The 24847-nt window shown below is 44.2% G+C and overlaps 2 protein-coding genes and 1 pseudogene across 3 annotated transcripts in view; 2 read left to right on the top strand and 1 right to left on the bottom strand.

The window, feature by feature from the left end:
* Positions 1 to 11781, top strand: part of LOC132766024 (zinc finger protein 208-like) — a 32966-nt pseudogene extending 21185 nt beyond the window's left edge.
* The window catches only part of LOC132765774 (zinc finger protein 850-like), a 1095673-nt gene that overhangs the window by 149797 nt on the left and 921029 nt on the right, over positions 1 to 24847 (bottom strand). The window lies entirely within an intron of this gene.
* Positions 14934 to 24610, top strand: LOC132766107 (zinc finger protein ZFP2-like). 2 transcript variants are annotated; one of them, XM_060760470.2, is made up of 4 exons: positions 14934 to 15063; positions 16957 to 17107; positions 19569 to 19695; positions 22854 to 24610. In XM_060760470.2, the coding sequence occupies exons 2-4, from the start codon at positions 17048 to 17050 to the stop codon at positions 24149 to 24151; spliced, it is 1485 nt and encodes a 494-aa protein (XP_060616453.2). In that variant the 5' UTR covers positions 14934 to 15063; positions 16957 to 17047; the 3' UTR covers positions 24152 to 24610. The 2 variants fall into 2 exon arrangements, with proteins under 2 accessions (XP_060616453.2, XP_060616452.2); XM_060760469.2 differs by having other exon boundaries at positions 14935 to 15063; positions 22851 to 24609.

The following is a 24847-nucleotide window of genomic DNA, read 5'->3' on the forward strand; positions in this document are numbered from 1 at the left end:
AGCCTGTCAATATCTCTCTTCAGTTCTGGTGCCCAATAGCTATCCCTCTATTCTGCCTTGGTCAGACCGCCCAACTCTTTATGCCGCTCCTCATAGGGCTTGTTCTCCATACCCTGGATCCTTTGAGTCGCCCTCCTCTGGATGCATTCCAGCTTGTCAATATCTCTCTTCAGTTCTGGTGCCCAATAGCTATCCCTCTATTCTGCCTTGGTCAGACCGCCCAACTCTTTATGCCGCTCCTCATAGGGCTTGTTCTCCAGACCCTGGATCCTTTGAGTCGCCCTCCTCTGGACGCATTCCAGCCTGTCAATATCTCTCTTCAGTTCTGGTGCCCAGTAGCTATCCCTCTATTCTGCCTTGGTCAGACCACCCAACTCTTTAAGCCGCTCCTCATAGGGCTTGTTCTCCAGACCCTGGATCCTTTGAGTCGCCCTCCTCTGGACGCATTCCAGCCTGTCAATATCTCTCTTCAGTTCTGGTGCCCAGTAGCTATCCCTCTATTCTGCCTTGGTCAGACCACCCAACTCTTTATGCCGCTCCTCATAGGGCTTGTTCTCCAGACCCTGGATCCTTTGAGTCGCCCTCCTCTGGACGCATTCCAGCCTGTCAATATCTCTCTTCAGTTCTGGTGCCCAGTAGCTATCCCTCTATTCTGCCTTGGTCAGACCACCCAACTCTTTAAGCCGCTCCTCATAGGGCTTGTTCTCCAGACCCTGGATCCTTTGAGTCGCCCTCCTCTGGACGCATTCCAGCTTGTCAATATCTCTCTTTGGTTCTGGTGCCCAATAGCTATCCCTCTATTCTGCCTTGGTCAGACCGCCCAACTCTTTAAGGCGCTCCTCATAGGGCGATCTTAGAGTTCTTTAATACTGGTAGCCAGATTTTGTTCATTTTCATGGTTTAATCCTTTATGTTGAAATTGTCCACATGCTTCTTTTGGATTTCAGTAGTCTGACATGTAGGCATTTCTGCGTTCTCAAATAATATGCTGCATCCAGGTTGGTTCATCAAGTGTTCTGCTATGGTTGACTTCTCTGGTTGAGTTAATCTGCAGTGCTTTTCGTGGTCCTTGATTTGTGTTTTGGAAATGCTGTGTTTGGTGGTCTCTATGTAGACTTATTCACAGCTGCATGGTATACGGTAGACTACCATGTATGGTAACACCTCCCAACAAAGGATTTCCCTAGGCAGAAATTAGTCAAGCCTTGAAGCTGCAAGGCTTAGCAATGCTAATCAAGATGATTAATGGCAACATTCATTATTTATTTATTTATTTACAGCTTTTATATTCCGCCCTTCTCACCCCGCAGAGAGGAGATTCCATCTGAACATTAGGAAGAACTTCCTGACTGTGAGAGCCGTTCAGCAGTGGAACTCTCTGCCCCGGAGTGTGGTGGAGGCTCCTTCTTTGGAAGCTTTTAAGCAGAGGCTGGATGGCCATTTGTCAGGGATGATTTGAATGCAATATTCCTGCTTCTTGGCAGGGGGTTGGACTGGATGGCCCATGAGGTCTCTTCCAACTCTTTGATTCTATGATTCTATGATTCTATGATTCTATGATTCTATGACTCAGGGTGGATTACAGTGTACACATATATGGCAAACATTCAATGCCAATTTTGACATACAAACATATACAGACATACACAGAGACTAATTAACTTTTTCTGGCTGCCAGGGGAGCTGTTGCTTTCATCGTCCATCTGCGACGCTGATGAATCACTTCCGCATTCCCGCATGCTTCCCCGCTGGAATGCTCTGCTGGAGTCTTCTTTATGGCCTCATAAATTAGTTAATTTAGCCTCCCCACCCTTTAAGGTGGTACCTAATTTTCCTACTTGACAAATGCAACTCTCTTTCGGGTTGCAAAGGTCGATAACAGGCTACACGCAATTGATTGGAAACCCACTCCAACCCGGGCTGGCTTCGAACTCATGACCTTTGGTCAGAGTGATCTTAATGCAGCTGACACTCAGCCAGCTGCGCCACAATCCCGGTGCATTCACTCTTGCTTCCAACATACAAGAGTTCTTTCTCCCACCCTGGACCTTCCACAGATATATGAACCTCCCTTGCTTAGTTTCCAACAGACCTCACAACCTCTGAGGATGCTTGCCATAGATGTGGGTGAAATGTCAGGAGAGAATGCTTCTGGAACATGGCCGTACAGCCCACAAAAATCACAGCAACCCAGTGATTCCGGCCATGGATGCCTTTGACAACAAAAACAATATTGGTGGGTGTATATTATATTTATTAACAGACCAATGTTTTGCCTTTGTGTAGGTTTCCTTACACAGCCTGCTCAGGGTCTCTTTACCTTGAAAGAGAAGCAGGAGAAGTTCCTTTGGCAGTTTTGCCGGGTCACTGGCCAATAATGGAGGAGCCAGTCGCATGTTGGCCTGAAGCAGGAAGAGGCCCTGATACCTGCAATGCGGTGAGTAGTGGGGAATTTTGGGAATCCAGACATCGCTGGGTGAGGGCTTTCCCACCTCAGACAAAAAGGACAATGCTTTTTGTGGACTCAGCTACAAACCCCTTGAGAGGTTTGTAGCTGAGTCCACACTCTGCCATCTGTGGTCGAAGCCAGAGCAACACACAAAGGCTCAGATCCTGGACCTGGTGATCCTGGAACTGCCCCTGAGCGTCCTGAACCCAGAGATGGAGAATTGGGTTCAGGAATGCCCAACACTACCTGAGAGATCTGTTCTCAGGTAGTAGCCATAGTAGCTTTTCTTCTAAGTCATCCTAAAGTATTTTGAATAATCTTTTGTTTTGTTGTGATGTATTTTTGTGCTATGCAGACTAGGGTTTTGCCTTTTTGTAGGGGGGAGGATTGTGGGGTGGGTCACACTGGACTTTTTGACTTGGAGTCTATATGTGATGGATCTGTTGTTGTTGTTGTTGTTGTTGTTGCCTTTTTAGTGTATCATAAAATGAAATTAAAAAATGAATCAGGCAAATACAAAGAAGCAGAAAAAGTAGTAGTTTTATGTGTTGTCAAAGGCTTTCATTGTCAGTTTTCCAAGCCGTGTGGCCATGTTTGAGAAGCATTTGCTCCTGATGTTTTGCCCACATCTATGACAGGCATCCTCATAGGTTGTGAGGTCTGTTAGAAGCTAGGCAAGTGGGGTTTATATATCTGTGGAATGTCCAAGGTGGGAGAAAGAACTCTTTTCTGCTCAAGGCAAGTGTGAATGTTGCAATTGGACAGCTTGATTAGCATTGAATGGCCTTGCAGCTTCAAAGCCTGGGTGCTTCCTGCCTGGGGGAATCCTTTGTTGGGACGTGTTAGTGGGTGATTATTGTTTCATGTCAGACTACATCAGTAGTTCTCAACCTGGGGTACCCAGATGTTTTTAGCCTACAACTCCCAGAAATCCCAGCCAGTTTACCAGCTGTTAGTATTTCTGGGAGTTGAAGGCCAAAAACATTTGGGTACCCCAGGTTGAGAACCACTGGACTACACAGAGAAGCCATTGAAATCCACAAGCATGTGGACAATTTCAACAGAAAGGAGGAAGCCATGAAAATGAACAAAATCTGGCTACCAGTATTTTTTTAAAAACCTCTAAAACCAGGACAGTAAATAAAGAAGAACACTCAAAACCAGAGGAATTCTACACAAGAAACAATTAGGGCCAGCCAGTCACCTCCCAACAAAGGATTCCCCTAAGCAGGATGTAGCCAGACCTTGAAGCTTCAAGGCCATTAAATGGGACCAGGCTGTGGCACAGCTAGTTAGTAACCAGTTGCATTAAATCACTATATTAAAAAAAAACTCTAAAATCAGCAACATTCAGAAAACAGCTGAAAAAAATCAGGGCCAGCTAACATGTCCCAACAAAGAATCCCCCCAGGCAGGAAACAACCAGACTTTGAAGCTGCAAGGCTATTCAATGCTAAGCAGGGTTGCTAGTTGCAACATTCACACTTGCCTCAAGCAGAGAAGAGTTCTTTCTCCCACCCTGGACATCTTTCCACAGATATATAAACCCAATTTTCCTAGTTTCCAACAGACTTTACAACCACTGAGGATGCCTGCCATAGATGTGGGCGAAACGTCAGGAGAGAATGCTTCTGGAACATGGCCATACAGAGCCTGGAAAACTCAACAGCAATCCAGCAGTAGTTTTATTTTCTCCATGATGTAAGGGTGAACAAGTTGGGGCTCCATTGCTCCCTGTTTTGCACTCTCTGATGACTTCCGGGCACAAAGGCACCCCCAGAATCAGTACTGAAAAGGAGGGAGATGGTGGTAGGGAGTGAACATACGATAAAATAGAGTCATTGTCCCAGGAGCCTCTCGAAAACACAATTCTGCTTTCATACAATCATAAAGCTGGAAGAGAGCCCAAGGGCCATCCACCCCAACTCCTTTCTGCTATGCAAGGAAAACACAATCTGACAGATGGCCCGGCCTCTGCTTAAAAGCCTCCACACTCCCAGGCAGAGAGCTCCACAGCTAATGTTGCTGTAATTTGAACCTTTGGTCTCCAAGGTAGCAGAAAACAAACCTGCTCCCTCTTCCTTCTGACAGCCTCCTACATATTTAAACATGGCTATCATATTCCCTGTAGTAACCTACGGATGTGAGAGCTGGACCTTAGGGAAGGCTGAGTGAAGGAAGAGAGATGCTTTTGAGCTGTGGTGTTGGAGGAAAGTGCTGAGAGTGCCTTGGACTGCGAGAAGATCCAACCAGTCCATCCTCCAGGAAAGAAAGCCCGACTGCTCACTGGAGGGAAGGAGACTAGAGACAAAGTTGAAGTCCTTTGGCCACATCATGAGGAGACAGGAAAGCCTAGAGAAGACAATTATGCTGGGGAAAGTGGAAGGTAAAAGGAAGAGGGGCCGACCAAGGGCAAGATGGATGGATGGCATCCTTGAAGAGACTGGACTGACCTTGAAGGAGCTGGGGGTGGTGACGGCCGACAGGGAGTGCTGGCGTGGGCTGGTCCATGAGGTCACGAAGAGTCGGAGACAACTGAACGAATGAACAACAACATCATGTCTCCTCTCTACATTCTCTTTTGCAGGCTAAACATACCTACCCAGCTTTCAAAGCTGCTCTTCATAGGGATTCATGGTTTCCAGACATTTGCTCACCCTCCTCTGGACACTTTCCAGCTTGTCAATATCCCTCTTGAACTTGGGGGGGGGGGGGGGGAGGCAGAATTGGACACAGTATTCCAGATGAGGTGTAACCAAAGCAGAATCTTTATTTATTTATTTAAAACTTTTATAACCCGGTCTTCTCGACCTCCGAAGAGGGACTCAGGCCGGTTCACAACAAAAGATTCATAGACAATAGTATAAAAACATCACAACCTCATAATACACTAATCCATAAAATACATTAAAATACAATCATATAATTACATAAGGCCAGGTCGTCAGAATAAAATCACAATTCATCAATTCATCACCATCCGTCAGTGTGGTCAAGAGTTATTGACTCACTCATCAAATGCCATATTCCAAAGCCAGGATTTCACCAGCTTTTTAAAAGTTGGGAGAGAAGAGGCAGATCTAATCTCCAGTGGGAGAGAGTTCCAGAGCCGAGGGGCCACCACCGAGAAGGCCCTGTCCCTCATCCCCACCAGATGCGATTGCGAGGGTGGTGGGACCGAGAGGAGGGCCCCTCCAGAAGATCTTAACAACCTTGATGGTTCATAGGGGAGAATCCGTTCGGACAGGTAAACTGGACCAGAGTCATTTAGGGATTTATAGGTCAACACCAACATTTTGAATTGTGCTCGGAAGCTAATTGGCAGCCAATGGAGCTGGCGCAACAGAGGAGTAGTATGCTCCCTGTACCCCGCTCCTGTTAGTAATCTGGCTGCCGCTCATTGGACTAAATGCAGCTTCCAGGCAGTCTTCATAGGCAACCCCACATAGAGAGCGTTGCAGTAGTCTATATGGGATATAACCAGAGCGTGGACCACCGTGGCCAAGTCAGACTTCCCAAGGTACGGGCGCAGCTGGCACACAAGTTTTAATTGTGCAAAAGCTCTCCCGGCCACCGCCGAGACCTGGGGTTCCAGGCTCAGCGATGAGTCCAGGATCACTCCCAAGCTGCGAACCTGCGCCTTCAGGGGGAGTGTAACCCTGTCAAGCACAGGCTGTAACCCTAGAATAGAAAGGCACTATGACTTCCTGCGATCTAGACTTTATATTTCTTTTGATGCATCCCAAAATTGGCTTTTTAAAGCTGTTGCATCTCATTGTTGGCTCATGTTCAACTTGTGGTCTACTAAGACCCCAGGATCTCTTTCACGTGACACTTGTTGAGCCAGGCGTCACCCATCCTATGTCTGTCCATTTCATTTTTTTCTGCCTAAGTGAAGTATCCTATATTTTTTCCCTTTTTCTCACAAAGCATTAACATCAGTGGCTTCTTTTTTTTTTTTTTTTTGAACTCTTATTTTGTATGTCATTTTTAAGTAGAGTTAACTACCTGATAACTTTTTCCTGATATTGTTGCAGGTGGATGTCTGAAGCCACACATCTATCAAATTAATAATAATAATACAATATAATACTAATAATAATATAATATAATATAAGAATTTTACAATACAATATAATAAGATATAATAATTTTACAATATAATAATATAATATTACAATAATATAATATAAGAATTTTACAATATAATAATATTGTATGTCACATTACATTTAATATTACTAATAATATTACAGTATTTATTATTTATTTATTTACAGTATTTATATTCCGCCGTTCTGACCCCGCAGGGGACTCAGGGCGGATTACAATGTACATACATATACATGGCAAACATTCAATGCCATAGGCACACAACATATATAGACAGACACACAGAGGCTATTTAACTTTCCAGCTTCTGGCCACCAGGGGAGCTGTCTCTTCCTCATTCTTTGCATACTTCCTGGAGATTTTTTATGGCCTCATAAATCAGTTAATATAGCCTCCGCACAAAGTGGTACCTAATTTTCCTACTTGACAGAAGCAACTGTCTTTCGGACTACAAAGGTCGACAACAAACTACACAATTTTGGTCAGGAACTCACTCTGACCCAGGCTGGCTTTGAACTCATGACCTTTCGAACTCATGACCTTTCAGGAAATAGTGATCTTAATGCAGCTGGATCTGCGTGCATCATTCGAAAATACATCACACAGATGTTTGGGAAGGGTTCGACTGAGATGCAATGGTTGTTTACAAGCCAGTCTCTTTTTACTACACCTGTAGAGTACAACATGGGCTGAAACTTCTGTGTTTGCCAGAGCTTATCTACATTGCTCATGCTGGTGTTTATGTCCTTATCAGCTTGTGAATTTGCTGTAGGTGTGAATCAGGACCTTTCTCTTTTGTCTCCAGAGTGTGTTCACTTTTGATGAGGTCTCTGTATCTTTCTCCCCGGAAGAGTGGGCCCTGCTGGATCCTGACCAGAGAGCCCTGCACAAGCAAATCATGGTGGAGATCTATGAGATCATGACCTTTCTTGGTAAGGCTTTCGCTTTCCTCAGATACGTACGTATGTCTTCTCTTGTAAAATTCATTAGTACTAATAATATAATGGTAGCTATAGTTCTTTGAGGGAGTCCATGGTGGTGCAGTGGGTTAAGCTGCTGAGCTGCTGAACTTGATGACCAAAAGTTCGAGTCTGGGGAGCAGAGTGAGCTCCCACTGTTAGCCCCAGCTTCTGCCAATCTTTACTGTTTTAATGTAGCACAAATCTATATAAATAAAAATGTAATGTTTGTTTGTGGGATTAACATACCTCAAAAACCACTGGACGAATTGACTCCAAATTTGGACACAATATACCTATCAGGCCATCACTCATAAAAACACTGGAAAACACAGCAGAAGGGACTTAAAAAGCCCAAAAAATAAATAATACATTACAACACATGCACAAAGCCACATATATACACATATACACATACATACACACACAAAACACATAAACACAGATTGGGCCACAGCAACATGTGGCAGGGGACGGCCAGTAATCTATATAAATAAAAATGTAATGTTAGTTTGTAGCATTAACATAACTCAAAAACCACTGGGTGAATTGACACCAAATTTGGACACAATATACCTATCAGGCCATCACTCATAAAAACACTGAAAAACACAGTGGAAGGGACTTAAACAGCCAATATATATATAAAATATACATTACAACACATGCGCAAAACCACATATATATACATATACACATACACACACACACAAAACACATATACACAGACTGGACCACAGCAACGCGTGGCACGGGATGGCTAGTCCTATGTAAAATCACACTACGTATTTTTGACATTAATATTGAAATCTGAAATATATCAGAAAGTCTTTACTTTCGAAAACATGCAAATGTGAGTAGATTAATAGGCACTGCTTCAGTGGGAAGGTAACGGCACTCCATGCAGTGGTGTTGGCCACATGACCTTGGAGGTGTCTATGGACAACGCCAACTCTTTGGCTTAGAAATTGAGGTGAGCGCCACACCCCCCAAAGTCGAACACGACTAGACTTACTATCAAGGGGAGTAGTTACTAGCTGAACTTGGGAGTGTGGTGGGATGGAGGAAGCTCTCCTCGAGGATTGTTAGACTCAGTCAGATTCTGATGGACAGCTTTCTGATAGCTTGAAGCTAATCCATTAAAGCAATGGTTCCCAACCTGTGAGTCCCCAGATGTTTTGGTCTTCAACTCCCAGATATCCTAACAACTTGTAAACTGGCGGGGATTTCTGGGAGTTGTAGGCCAAAACACTTAGGGATCCACAGGTTGAAAACCACTGCATTAGAATCATAGTAACTCTTTTGTTCTGAAGATTATCTTTTTGATTGCTTTAATCTGTTCTCCATACTCTGAAATAGTTTTTCACACAAATTCGGAAAAAAAATTGTCTGTTTTTTCTTACTTGCAGCAGAAAATTGGAGGAAAGGATATGTCCGTGCTAAGTATGGGATTCATTCTAGGCAGAACTTGGAACTTAGCAGCAACCAGGAAGCCCAAGAATCAGAAAATAAAAGTGGTATCAGAGCGGAGTCCTACAAATGCCACGAATATGGGAAATGTTTGACACAAGATATATCACTTGTGCCACATGCAATGCTCCATGCTGGAGAAAAACACTATTCATGTGAAGTGTCTATTAACCATGAAGAGGCCCAAACAGTAAAGAAAAAGCATAAATGCCAGCAGTGTGGGAAATGTTTTGCTTACAATTCGTTCCTTATGGCACATCTAAGAGCGCACACAGGAGAAAAACCCTTCAAATGCCAGTTGTGTGGCAAATGTTTTGCGCAAAAGGCATGTCTTATGATTCATCAGTGGGTGCATACAGGAGAGAGGCCGTACAAGTGTCAGGAGTGTGGGAAAGGTTTTGCTCGAAAGACGTGGCTTGTGGCTCATCAGAGGGTGCATACAGGAGAGAAGCCACACAAATGCCAGGAGTGTGGGAAGTGTTTTTCTCAGAGTTCCTCCCTTCTGTGCCATCAGAGACTCCACACAGGAGAGAAACCATACAAATGTCACAAGTGTGGGAAATGCTTTGGACACAAGTTGCATCTTATGAAGCATCAAGTAATGCACACAGGAGAAAAACCCTACAAATGTCAGGACTGTGGGAAACGTTTTCTTGTAAAATCATACCTTGTGCATCACCGGCGAGTCCATACGGGAGAGAAACAACACAAATGCCCCGAGTGTGGAAAGCGATTTTTTGGTAATTCAGCCCTTCTAATCCACCAGAGAGTCCACACAGGAGAAAAACCATACAAATGCCAGGAGTGTGGGAAATCTTTTGCTCACCGTTCAGGCCTTGTAAGTCACCAGAGAATCCACACAGGAGAGAAACCCTACCAATGCCAAATATGTGGGAAAGAGTTTTCTTGGAATTCAGGCTTTGTGAAGCATCAGAAAATTCACACAGGAGAGAAACGATACACGTGTCGGGAGTGTGGGAAATGTTTTTATACCAAATCACAACTGGTGCAACATCAGAAAATCCACTCCGGAAACAAACCGTACAAATGTGAGATGTGTGGGAAATGTTTTGGTCAGAAGGCCAACCTTGCGAAACATGAGAGGACGCACACGGGAGAGAAACCCTATGTATGCCAGGATTGTGGGAAATGTTTTGCTCAGAACGCAAACCTTGCCAGCCACCAGAGAGTTCACACGGGAGAGAAACCATACCAATGCCAAGAATGTGGGAAAGGGTTTTCTTGGATTTCAGAGTTTGTGAGGCATCGGAACAGCCACACGGGAAACAAACCATACCAATGTGAAATGTGTGAAAAGGGTTTTTTCCAGAAGTCTGACCTTGTGAAGCACCGGAGGATACATACAGGCGAGAAACCATACAGATGCCAGGAGTGTGGGAAGTGTTTTGCTCGGAACGCGCACCTTCGAGGTCACCAGAGTGTCCATACAGGAAAGAAACCGTACCAGTGCCAGGTGTGTGGGAAAGGGTTTTCTTGGAATTCAGACCTTGTGAGACATCAGAGCAGCCACACAGGAAACAAACCATATAAATGTGAAATGTGTGAAAAAAGTTTTCTTCAAAAGTCCGAGCTTGTGAAGCACCAGAGAGTGCACACAGGTGAGAAACCATACAAATGCCCAGAATGCGGGAAAGGTTTTGCGCAGAAGCCTCACCTTCAAGTCCACCAGGCTGTCCATACAGGACAGAAACCATACCAGTGCCAGGCATGTGGGAGAGGGTTTTCCTGGAATTCAGACCTCGTGAGGCATCAGAAAACCCACACAGGGGAGAAACTACACACATGTCAAGAGTGTGGGAAATGCTTTTATCACAATTCACAACTTGTGCAGCATCAGAAAATCCACACAGGAAAGAAACCACACAAATGCGAGGTGTGCGAAAAATGTTTCGGTCGAAAGTCCGACCTTGTGAAGCACACGAGGATACACACAGGAGAGAAACGGCACAAGTGCCAGGAGTGTGGGAAATGCTTTACCGAAAGTTCAGGCCTCGTGAAGCACCAGCGAATCCACACAGGAGAGAAACCATACAAATGCCAGGATTGTGGGAAATGTTTTGCCCACAACGTACAGGTTTTGCGCCACCAGACAGTCCACACAGGGGAGAAACGATACGAATGCCAGCAGTGTGGATATTGTTATACACAGTATTCAAGCCTTCAGCGCCACCAGAAAATCCACTCAGAAGACAAACCACACCAGTGTTATGAGTGTGGAAAATCTTTTGTGAATAAAAGAAGCCTTGTAAAGCACCAGAAAAAGCACACGGCGGGAGAAACCATATAGTGGAGTGTAAGTAAGGTTTTGGATGCTGTTTGCATCTTGTGAACTATCAGAGATTACACAGGAGAAAACCCTGCAAGTGCCAGGGATTTGGGAAATGTTTCACTCTGAAATCACACTTCTGAAGCACTTGCGAATCCATACAGGAGAAATGTTACACATGCTGGGAGTGTGGAAAACATTTTACTCAAAATACAGACCTTTTACACCACCTCTTTCATTTTCTGACCATCTGCTGAAATGTATATGTAAAAGTTGTAAGTCTTGTTCCCCTTTTCATTCTCTAACAGTACAAATTCACCAACTCCAGACATTTTTGTTGTTTTTAGATTTAAATGACTAAACTGAGTGAATGTGAACCGTTAGGATTTTAAATACATGTAAACTAGAAATATGTGTTGTCCTTTCCTAACTTTTGTTATTGTGTTTGTGTTTGTTCCAGTATAGCCCCTGAAGAAAGCTATTTAATAAAGTCTGGAGCACATTGGGCTTTTTTTTTAATAATATAGGATAATAATTAAGAAACTTGCTTAAAAATAAAATGTAAATAAATAAAACCCGTAAGCAATGAAGACCTGGCTGTTGGACTTTCAGAGCTAAATGCGGATGGGGAAGATGAAAAGCTTGGGATCAGCTTGTCTTACTCTGTATCATGAAGCAGCTGACTACTTTGCACATGTATGAACCTTGTAAGTTGTCTGCCATCCTATGGTGACCCCAGGGATTTTAGAGAGCTTTCTCAGGCAAGTTATCCTCAGAGGTAATTTTGCAAGTTGCTTCCCCTGAAATATTTCCTGCAGCTTCTGATATTCATTGGCGATCTCCCATCCAAGTATTAATCAGAGATGGCCCTGCTTAACTTCCCAAGATCTAGTGCAGTATTTTTCAACCTGGGCGTTAGGACCAGTATTTTCTGTTGGTTATGGGGGTTCTGTGTGAGAAGTTTGGCCCGATTCTATCGTTGGTGGGGTTCAGAATGCTCTTTGATTGTAGGTGAACTATACATCCCAGCAACTACAACTCCCAAATGTCAAGGTATTTCCCCCAAATTCCACCAGTGTTCACATTTGGGCATATTGAATATTTGCCCCAAGTTTGGTCCAGATCCACCATTGTTTGAGTCCACAGTGCTCTCTGGATGTAAGTGAACTACAACTTCAAAACTCAAGGTCAGTGCCCACCAAAATCCTCCAGTATTTTCTGTTTGTCATGGGAGTTCTGTGTGCAAAGTTTGATTCAATTCCATTGTTGGTGATTGTAGGTGACCTATAAATCCCAGCAAGTCACTCTCTCGGTATCAGAGGAACTCAAAACACCAACCCTCTGAACTAATATTGCCCAGGAAACCTTGTCATAGGCTCAATCTTAAGTCAGAAATGACTTAAAGAGACCTACATTTCTCTTATCTGAATTGTCCACATTCATATCACACACATTTCTTGCATGCTTTTACCAAAAATAGGGGGCTATTTTAGGGTATCCTTTGTACGTAAAAAGGGGTAGCTTTCCTACTTCCAAATAGCTGATGAGACTAAGATCTTCTGGGGAGTCCCTGCTCTCGGTCCCGCCACCATCACAGGGGTGTTTGCTGGGGACGAGAGACAGGGCCTTCTCAGTGATTGCCCCCCGATTATGGAACTCCCTTCCTGGCAATATTAGATCAACCTTCTCCCTCCTGTTCTTCAAAAGGATGGTGGAGACCTGGCTGTGGGACCAAGCCTTTGAGGCAAATGGGTGTCCTGAGATGGTTTCTAAGCAACTTTTAATCTGGATATTAGTGATTTTAATGTTTATATATATTTATGCAACCTTAGATATGCAAATGACACCACTTTGATGGCCAAACGCAAGGAGGAGCTGAGGAGCCTTCTAATCAAGGTGAAAGAAGAAAGTGCAAAAGCTGGGTTGCAGTTAAAACATTAAAAAAACCAAGATTATGGCAACAAGAATGATTGACAACTGGCAAATAGAGGGAGAAAACGTGGAGGCAGTGACAGACTTTGTATTTCTAGGTTCAAAGAGAGGAAGCAGGCAGGGACATCTAATTACCTCGGGATGCATCCCGAGCTCTGAGGATTACCTGGGAAGGAATCCCACTGGAGCATTGCAACACACCCAAATACCTGGGAGTCACTGGACCGTGCTCTGACCTACAAGAAGCACTGCCTGAACATCAAACAAAAAGTGGGCGCTAGAAACAACATCATACGAAAGCTGACTGGCACAATCTGGGGATCACAACCAGACACAGTGAAGACATCTGCCCTTGCGCTATGCTACTCTGCTGCTGAGTATGCATGCCCAGTGTGGAACACATCTCACCACACTAAAACAGTAGATGTGGCTCTTAATGAGACATGCCGCATTATCACGGGGTGTCCGCGCCCTACACCACTGGAGAAATTACACTGCTTAGCCGTTATTGCACCACCTGACCTCCGCCAGGAAGTAGCAGCCAATAGTGAAAGGACCGAGGCAGAGACATCTCCAGCTCATCCCCTGTTTGGGTATCAGCCAGCACGTCAACGACTTAAATCAAGACATAGTTTTCTTAGATCTACAGAGACACTCGCTGGAACACCCCAGCAAACGAGAGTCCAAAAGTGGCAGGCCCAAACCCAGCATCTCAATTCATGGGTGATACCAGATGAGAGACTCCCCCCTGGGCACTCAGAAGACTGGGCGACTTGGAAGGCGCTGAACAGAGTGCACTCTGGCACCATGGGATGCAGAGCCAATCTTAAGAAATTGGGCTACAGGGTGGAATCCTCGGCATGCGAGTGCGGAGAAGAACAAACCACTGACCACCTGCTGCAATGCACCCTGAGCCCTGCCACATGCACAAGGGAGGACCTTCTTGTGGCAACCCCAGAGGCACTCCAAGTGGCCAGATACTGGTCAAAGGACATTTAACCAAATACCAGATTTGCAAAATCTCTGTGTTTTTTTTCCTTTTTCTTTTTAATCTGTGTTTGTTTTGCTCTGTTAGAATTGTAATACAATGGTTGCTGATGACACGATAAATAAAAATCTAATTACCTCTCAACAAAAGTTTGCTCCAGACACAGTCAGGCCATTGTATGCTAATCAAGGTGGTCAGTTGAAACATTCACACCTAGCTCCAGCAGACAAGAGTCCTTTGTCCCACCCTGGTCATTATTCCACAGATATATAAACCCTTTTTCCTAGTTCCAACAGACCTCACTACCTCTGGGGATGCTTGCCATAGATGCAGGCGAAACGTCAGGAGAGAATGCCTCTAGACCATGGCTATACAGCCCGAAAAAACCTACAACAACCCAATATTTTAGTCTACTGCAGGCCTGGCCCAACTTTGCCCCTCCAGGTGTTTTGGATTCCAACTCCCACCATTTCTGAAGTCCAAAACACTTGGAGGGAGGGCCCAAGTTGGGCCAGGCCTGAACTAGATGGAATTTCACAGCCAGTCCTTATGGCCAGGGGCTCCTTGGGAGTCTACAAAGGAGCCCCTTCAAAGAAGAGCCTTATTGAACCCCTCACTCCTCCTGAAAAGAAATAGGCCTCTGGAGGCCCTTCTTCCTCTGCCCTCTCCAGGAAGAAGCACAGCCTTAGTCACGTGACACAGAACTGGGTGGGACACACCAATCAAAAGCCAAGGGAAGGAGAGAGAGCAGCAGTGCAATGCTCAAAGAGCACCCTCTGGAAACAGACACTGCTGCCATTGGTTCCGGATCAAGGCACCCACCCTCAGATTGAGAAGAGCAAAGCAAGGCTGAAAAGGGGTCTTGGTAAGAAGGGCCTTTCCCTGAAGCTATCCCTCTCATTTCCATTTTATCCATGTCTTTGGTACTGATTTCCTTGTTAATGTCCAGGTATTTGTTGACTCATTAATGCATGTATGTAGATTATTGGCCTGCATCAATGGGGTTTTGGCCTGCATCAATAGGAGCCTAGTGTCTAGATCTAAGGAAGTAATGCTACCCCTCTATTCCGCTTTGGTTAGACCACACCTGGAATATTGTGTCCAATTCTGCGCACCACAATTCAAGAGAGATATTGACAAGCTGGAATGTGTCCAGAGAAAGAGGGCGACTAAAATGATCAAGGGTCTGGAGAACAAGCCCTATGAGGAGCGGCTTAAGGAGCTGGGCATGTTTAGCCTGAAGAAGAGACGACTGAGAGGAGATATGATAGCCATGTATAAATATGTGAGAGGAAGCCACAGGGAGGAGGGAGCAAGCTGGTTTTCTGCTTCCCTGGAGACTAGGCTTCAAACTACAAGAGAGGAGATTCCATCTGAACATGAGGAAGAACTTCCTGACTGTGAGAGCCGTTCAGCAGTGGAACTCTCCTCCCCGGAGTGTGGTGGAGGCTCCTTCTTTGGAAGCTTTTAAACAGAGGCTGGATGGCCATCTGTCAGGGGTGATTTGAATGCAATATTCCTGCTTCTTGGCAGAATGGGGTTTATTATTTATTTATTTATTTCAGTTACTTATACCCCGCCCTTCTCACCCCCAAGAGGGGACTCAGGGCGGCTTACAAAGGAAGGCACAATTCGATGCCTATGTCAAATATACATACATACATAAAAGCAATTAAACAGTTAACAGGTTAAAAACATCAGTGCACAACACAATAGTAAACAATCTCGTGGTCAGTGTTCAGAGTTCCATAAATCCATTCTGTTCCGTCAGTTCCTGCCCATCAACAAGTTCTTTCCTTTAGCTGCCAGAATGTCCAAAAGCCTGGTCCCACATCCAGGTCTTCAATTTTTTTCTGAATGACAAAAGGGAGGTCGCTGATCTAATCTCCCTGGGGAGTGAGTTCCACAGGTGAGGGGCCACCACCGAGAAGGCCCTGCTCCTCGTCCCCGCCAGCCTCACTTGTGATAGAGGCGGGGTCGAGAGCAGGGCCTCCCCAGAAGATCTTAGACTCCGAGGTGGGATGTAGAGGGAGATCCATTCGGACAGATAAACTGGTTGGACTGGATGGCCCATGAGATCTCTTCCAACTCTTTGATTCTACGATAAATCAAGTTAAAACAATACATCCACAAGCAATAAAACAATCATTAAAACAATAAAACAGTCTCGTCGTCGAATCGCCGTTCCAGTCATTAAATGCTAATCAAGGTGGCCAGCTGCAACATTCACACCTACCTCAAACTGACAGAGCTCCTTCTCCCACCCTGGACAATATTCCACAGAAATATAACCCCATTTTCCTAGTTTCCAACAGACCCAACAACAACTGAGGATGCATGCCATAGATGCAGACAAAATGTCAAGAGAGAATGCTACTGGAACTTCGCAAAACACACAGCAACCCAGTGATTCCAGCCATGAAAGCCTTTGACAACACATCAAACAGGACCGTTTGATGTGTTGCCCAGGATTTGGTAGAGTCCACTTTCTTGACTTTTGAATCCCTACATTGAATTCTATTGGCAATGGCTTTCACTGGCAGAATCACTGGAGTGTTGTGTGGTTTCCAGGCTGTATGGCCATGTCCTGGCAACATTTTCTCCTTATGTTTCACCTGCATTGGTGACTGGCATCTACAGAGGATCGAAAGATGCCAACCACAGATGCAGGTGAAACATCAGGAGAAAATGCTGCTAGAAAAACAATAACACTCCTATATTATGTCTATTAACAAACCAACACTTTACTTTTCTGTAGGTTTCCTTGCGAAGCCCATTAAGGGTCTCTTTACCCTGAAAGAGAGGAGGGAGAAGTTCCTTTGCAAGTTTTGCTGGGTCAAAGGCCTAAGATGGAGGAGCCAGTCACAAATTGGCCTGAAGCAGAAAGTGGCCCTGATGCCTGCAATGTGGTGAGTAGAGGGGACTTCTGGGAAGGAACAATATGAAATTTCTTAGGTGAGGACCTTGTCTGCTCAGACACACAGAGCCAGCACTACAGACAAAATATAATAATAATAATAATAATAATAATAATAATAATCTTTATTTATACCCCACCACCATCTCCCCAAAGGGGACTCGGAGCGGCTTACATGAGGCCAAGCCCAGTGATACATTACAGCAACATAAAATATAAACAACATGATAACATCACAATAAAATAAATAAACCAATCAAGTAAAATAAACAGTACAAAATAACATAATGGAAAATAAAACACAGTGGGTGGGCCAAATGCACGACATAAACTGATAAAACACTGGATGGGATAGCAATGAAAAGGTACATTTATGGGGGTGGAGTTCATAGGGGATTAGACTTTCAATAAGGTGGGGAAAGTGCGATATGAGGGAAACAATGTAGGTGAAACAATAGGACTGGAATATATGGTCACTCTCCAAAGGCACATCGGAAAAGCCAAGTCTTTAGTTCTTTCTTAAAGGCTGCTAGGGTGGGGCTTGCCTAGTCTCACCAGATAACGAGTTCCATAGTTGGGGAGCCACAGCAGAGAAGGCTCTCTCCCTTGTTCCCACAAGTCGTGCCTGTGATAGAGGAAGAGGTGAGAGGAGGGCCTCCCCCCAGAATTGGAGGGAACGTGCAGGTTTGTGGAAGGAGATACGGTCACAAAGGTAGACGGGTCCCAAACCGTTTAGGGCTTTATAGACCTACACCTTGAATTGGGACCGGAAAATGAACAGCAGCCAATTGAGCTCCTTAAACAGGGGGGTTGACCAATCCCTGTAATTTGCCCCAGTTAGTAGTCCGGCTGCCGAACATTGGACCAATTGAAGTTTCTGGACCATCTTCAAGGGAAGCCCCATATAGAGTGCATTGCAGTAGTCCTGTCTAGAGGTAACTAAGGTGTGGACCACCATAGTCAAGTCAGACTTCATGAGGTATGGTCGCAGCTGGCGCACAAGTTTTAATTATGTAAAGGTCCTCCCATCCACCGCCGACACCTGCACATCAAGCGTCAGCATTGAATCCAGGAGGACTCCCAAGCTGCGGACCTGTGTCTTCAGAGGGAGTGTGACCATGTCAAGCACAGGTTGCTACCCAATACCCCGATCAGATATACGACTGACCTAGAGGACCTCTATCTTGTCGAGATTAATCTTCAGCTTGTTCGCCCTCATCCAGATCATCACAGCAGCCAGGCACTGGTCCAGTATCCGAGGGGCTTCCTTGGATTCTGATGGAAAAGAGAAGAAGAGTTGGGTGTCATCTGCGTAGAGATGGCACCATACTCGAAAACTATTTCCCCCAAACATCATCTGTGTTCATATTTGGGCATATGTTATTGGCTGCCAATTTGCTACCAGGTCCAATTCAAAGTGCTGGATTTGGCCTATAAAGCCCTAAACAGTTCTGGCCCAAGTTACCTATCTGATTGCATCTCCACCTACGAACCCACTAGGACTTTGAGATCTTCTGGGGAGGCCCTGCTCTCGATCCCGCCTGCAACACAGGCGCGGTTGGCGGGGACGAGAGACAGGGCCTTCTCGGTGGTGGCCCCTCGGCTGTGGAATGCCCTTCCCATGGACATCAGATTGGCCCCCTCATTGATGGTATTCCGGAGGAAAGTGAAAACCTGGTTATTTGAACAGGCGTTTGAATAAGCAGTGCAATGAATTTCAGGAAATGGAACTACGACTGACGAGTTTGGATCATGATTCTAGTTATGAGACGCCACTGAATGTTTATTACTGTTAAATTGTTTAATTTGTTTCTCTGTTAACTGTTTTTAAGTACCTTGTTAATGCCGCATTGAATTTTTGCCTTGATTGTTTGCCTTGTTTTTGCTTGTTGTAAACCGCTATGAGTCGCCTTAGGGCTGAGAATGGCAGTATACAAATGAAGTAAATAAATAAATAAATAAATATGGAGTATGTGTGCCAAGTTTGGTCCACATCCATCATTGTTTGAGTCCACAGTGCTCTCTGGATGTAGGTGAACTACAACTCCAAAACTCAAGGTCAATCCCCACCAAACCCTTCTAGTGTTTTCTGATGGTCAACAAAGTTCTGTGTGCTAAGTTTGGTTCAATTCCATTGTTGGTGGAGTTCAGAATGCTCTTTGATTGTAGGTGAACTATAAATCCTAACAAGTACAACTCCCAAATGACAAAATCAAAATTTTTGAGTGAAGGACATACATTGGGTTGTTAGGTGTATGCTGTGCAAATTTGGTGTCAATTGGCCCACTGGTTTTTGAGTTCTGTTAATCCCACAAAGGAACATTACATTTTATTTATATAGATTATTATTATGAAAGCCGTTGACAATACCCTAACTTAACTTGTGTTAGGAGCGTTATCAGCTTGTGAGCCTGGTTTAAATGTAAGTCATGACATCTTTCTTGTGTCTCCAGGCACTGTTGACCTTCGATGAGGTCGCTGTGTCTTTTTCCCCGGAAGAGTGGTCCCTGCTGGATCCCGTCCAGAAAGCCCTGCACAAGGAAATCATGGCGGAGATCCATGAGATCGTGGTGTCTCTTGGTAAGGTTCTCTCTCTCTCTCCTTGGATAAATATGTCTCCCCTTGTAAAATGAATTTGTACAGACGACATAATGGTAGACCTGACAGAAGATATGGGTCTTCAGTTGCTTCTTAAATTGCAACAGCTGATGGGGTGTCTTGATAAGGCATTCCCTTCTGAGTGATCATTTCTGTTCTGAAAATTAGTGTTGGGTTGGGATTGCAAGACACTGTAACTATGATGATGGTAGCAATGCTGCAAGTACAGTGTTTCTCAACCTTCCTAATACCACAACCCCTTAATACAGTTCCTCATGCTGTGGTGACCCCCTAACCATAACATTATTTCCATTGCTACTTCATAACCGTAATTTTGCTACTGTTATGAAACGTAATGTAAATACGAAACATAATGTAAGACTGTAGGATCTATATAGCAATATTAAATAAACACTCACAAGCCGGTTTTGTTTTGAAATGGATATATTGCTTGTATCTCTGCAGCAAAGAAAGACACTATTGACTTTTTCCCACCACCACTTCCTTTTATACACCTTTCCTGCCCATCTCCCTGCTCTTCTCAGTTTCCTTATTAGAGCTTGTTGCTTCACAAGTTCCAATACAAGGCTTCCAGCGCCCTTTGCTGGCTTCAAAATGCCACAGAGAGAGAATTGATTCAGTCAGGATGTCACGGAGGGAATTTGTGATGTCTTCATGCCGTCAGAAATTGACTCCTGACACATAATGTAAACAAGTGATATTCATAAGCATTAATGTAATGGCAGTTTAAAGGCATGGTTCTTCAGTTTAACAGCTAAGTTACCTGTGTGCCATTACATCAATGCTTATGAATATCACTTGTTGACTTCTAACAAGGTCATGCCTTTCTTGACTAGTGGTTTTCAAAAGATGGTCTCTATATTCATGGAGATTCACATTGGCCAAACACACGTGACAGCATTTTTATCTTTTCAATAAGGTTATGGTGCAATTAATGCCAATAGGTTATGGAATCTATATAAATAAAATGCAATGTTTGTTTGTGGGATTAACATAACTCAAAAAACACTGGAAGAATTGACACCAAATTTGGACATAAGACACCTATCAGGCCAACAAAGTGACCATCACTCATAAAATCACTGAAAAACACAGCAGAAGAGACGTAAAAAGCCAAAAAATACATTACAACATATGCACAAAACCACACATATACAGTGTTCCCTCACTTATCGCGGGTGTTATGTTCCAGGACCACCTGCAATAAGTGAAAATCCACGAAGTAGGGGATATATATATATATATATATATATATATATATATATATATATAATGTTCTGAGGGTGATGCAGAAATGAGGGGAGATTTAAAGGCACCACACACTTTTTTTGTTAGCTATAAGGAAGGGGCTATAAAGCCGTGATTTACATACTGCTTTGTAGCTCCTCTCTCTCTTTTAATGAATGAAAACACTCCTCGAAACAGTATGTAAATCATAGCTGCCTTGATGGGCTGCCTATTTTCCGAGGGGGAGGGTGAAGCCCGCTTCCACACTCCATCGTTGTCAGGAAGTAGGATTAGAACACCTCTGGGCAATGGCAACCATTCATAAACTGGGTGGCCTCACCTCTGAGCCCCATTGGTGGCCCAGTAGGAAAAACCGCAAAACAGTGAGTCCGCGAAAAGTGAACCACAAAGTAGCGAGGGAACACTGTATATGCAAACACAACTTATACCAGTGGATCTCAACCTTCCTAATGCTGCAACCCCTTAATACTGTTCCTCATGTTGTAGTGACCCCCCCCCCCACCATTTTTTTTGCTAACTGTAATTTTGCTACTGTTATTAATCATAATTCAAATATATGATTGATATGCAGGATGTATTTCCATCCACTGGACCAATTTTGGTAGAAATACCCAATACACCCAAATCTGGATACTGGTGTGTGTGTGTGTGTGGGGGGGGGGGGGGGTTGATTTTGTCATTTGGGAGTTGTAGTTTCTGGGATTTATAGTTCACCAACAATCAAAGAGCATTCTGAATGTCACCAACGATGGAACTGAACCAAGTTCGGAACACAGAACTCCCATGACCAACAGAAAATTCTGGAAGGGTTTGGTGGGCATTGGCCTTACATTTTGGAGTTGTAGTTCACCTACATTCAGGGAGCATTGTGGACACAAACAATAATGGATCTGGACCAAACATGGCACAAATACTCAATATGTTCAATGTGAACACTGGTGGAGTTTGGGGAAAATAGACCTTGACATTTGGGAGTTGTAGTTGCTGGGATTTATAGTTCACCTACAATCAAAGAGCATTCTGAATGTCACCAACGATGGAACTGAACCAAGTTCGGAACACAGAACTCCCATGACCAACAGAAAATTCTGGAAGGGTTTGGTGGGCATTGGCCTTACATTTTGGAGTTGTAGTTCACCTACATTCAGGGAGCATTGTGGACACAAACAATAATGGATCTGGACCAAACATGGCACAAATACTCAATATGTTCAATGTGAACACTGGTGGAGTTTGGGGAAAATAGACCTTGACATTTGGGAGTTGTAGTTGCTGGGATTTATAGTTCACCTACAATCAAAGAGCATTCTGAACCCCACCAATGATAGAATTGGATCAGACTTGGCACACAGAACTCCCACCATCAATACAAAATACTGGAAGGGATTGGTAGGCTTTGACCTTGAGTTCTGGAATTATAGCTCACCTACATCCAGAGAGCACTGGACCAAACATGGCACAAATGCTCAAAATGCTCAAATGTGAACACTGGTGGAGTTTGGGGAAAATAAAACTTGACATTTGGGAGTTGTAGTTTCTGGGATTTGTAGTTCACCTACAATCAAATAGCATTCTGAACCCCACCAACAATAGAATTGGATCAAACTTTCCACACAGAAACCTCATGACCAACCAAAAATACTGCTTTCTAATTATCTTTGGTGACCCCTCTGACACCCCCCTCGTGACCCCCACAGGGGTCCCGACCCCCAGGTTGAGAAACGCTGCCTTATATACACACATACACAAAACACATATACATACTGGGCCATAGAAACACATGACAGGGGATGTCTAGTTTCCAATAAATTCTTTTTCGCACAAATTTGGAAATTATTTTTATTCTGTTTTTATTTTTCTATTTCCAGCAGAAAACTGGAGGAAAACATATGTCTGTGATCGGTATGGGAAGTGTTCCCGGCCTAACGTGAAACTTCCCATCTGTCAGCAAGCCCAAGGTACAGAAGAGGAAAGTTATACCAGAGAAGATCCTTACAAATGCAATGTATCTGGGAAGTGTTTTCCACAAGATCCGTCAATTGTGCCTCGGAAGAGGGTCCATGCTGAAAAATTGTTTTTTACATATGAGATTTCTGTGAACAATTTTGATTATAGACCCTACAATGTGAACCACCAGGAAACCTGCACAGTAAAGAAGCCACACGAGTGCCAGGAGTGTGGCAAATGTTTTAATTACAATTCCCTGCTTATGGAACATCTCAAAGTGCACACAGGAGAGAAACCCTACAAATGCCAGGAGTGCGGGAAATGCTTTGCTCGGAAGACATGGCTTGTGATCCATCAGAGGGTGCACACCGGAGAGAAGCCGTACAAGTGCCAGGAGTGTGGGAAAGGTTTCCCTCAGCGTTCGTCTCTTCTAGGACATCAGAGAGTCCACACGGGAGAGAAACCATACAATTGCCAGGAGTGTGGGAAATGTTTCAGTTACAAGTTGCATCTCGTGAGGCATCAGAGAACCCACACAGGCGAAAAACCCTACAAATGTCAGGAGTGCGGCAAATGTTTCCTTGTCAAAGCAGACCTTGTAAAGCACCATCGGATCCACACAGGAGAGAAACGGCACAAATGCCAGGAGTGTGGGAAATGTTTCACTGAGACTTCAGGCCTTTTGATCCACCAGAGAGTTCACACAGGAGAGAAACCCTACAAATGCCAGGAGTGTGGCAAATGTTTTGCTCAGAAATCACATGTTATAAGCCACCAGAGAATCCACACGGGAGAGAAACCATATCAATGCCAGGAGTGTGGGAAATGTTTTTCGTGGAATTCAGTCCTTTTGAAGCATCAGAAAACCCACACAGGGGAGAAACTATACACATGTCAACAGTGTGGTAAATGCTTTTATCACAATTCACAACTTATGCAACATCAGAGCAACCACGTAGGAAACAAACCATACAGATGTGGGATGTGTGAAAAATGTTTTGGTCAAAAGGCTGACCTCGTGAAGCACGAGAGGATACACACCGGAGAGAAACCATATAAATGCCAGGATTGCGGGAAATGTTTTGCCCAGAATGCACACCTTTTACGCCACCAGAGACTTCACACGGGAGAGAAACCATATCGGTGCTGTGAGTGTGGGAAATGTTTTGTTCAAAAAAGAAGCCTTGTGAACCACCAGAAAACCCACCTAGAGGAAACATAAACATTTATTTATTTATTTATTTATTTATGACATTTATATGCTGCCCTTCTCACCCTGAAGGGGACTCAGAGCGGCATATAAGATATATATACACACAATATTTATTTATTATTTACTAGCTGTATCCACCACATGTTACTGTGGCCAACCTTCTCTCCTTCTGTCTCTCCCTCTTTCCTTCCTTCCCTCTTTTTCTTTTCCTTCTTCTTTTCCTTCTTCTTTCTTCCTTCTCTACCTGTTTCTTTCCTTCCTTCCTTTGCTCTTTGGTTCCATCCTTCCTCCTCTCTTTCCTTCTTTCATAGAATCATAGAATCATAGAATCAAAGAGTTGGAAGAGACCTCATGGGCCATCCAGTCCAACCCCCTGCCAAGAAGCAGGAATATTGCATTCAAATCACCCCTGACAAATGGCCATCCAGCCTCTGCTTAAAAGCTTCCAAAGAAGGAGCCTCCACCACACTCCGGGGCAGAGAGTTCCACTGCTGAACGGCTCTCACAGTCAGGAAGTTCTTCCTCGTGTTCAGATGGAATCTCCTCTCTTGTAGTTTGAAGCCATTGTTCCGCGTCCTAGTCTCCAAGGAAGCAGAAAACAAGCTTGCTCCCTCCTCCCTGTGGCTTCCTCTCACATATTTATACATGGCTATCATATCTCCTCTCAGCCTTCTCTTCTTCAGGCTAAACATGCCCAGTTCCCTA

The sequence above is a fragment of the Anolis sagrei genome, chromosome 2 (genome assembly GCF_037176765.1).
Source record: "Anolis sagrei isolate rAnoSag1 chromosome 2, rAnoSag1.mat, whole genome shotgun sequence".
NCBI classification, from domain to species: Eukaryota; Metazoa; Chordata; class Lepidosauria; order Squamata; family Dactyloidae; genus Anolis; species Anolis sagrei.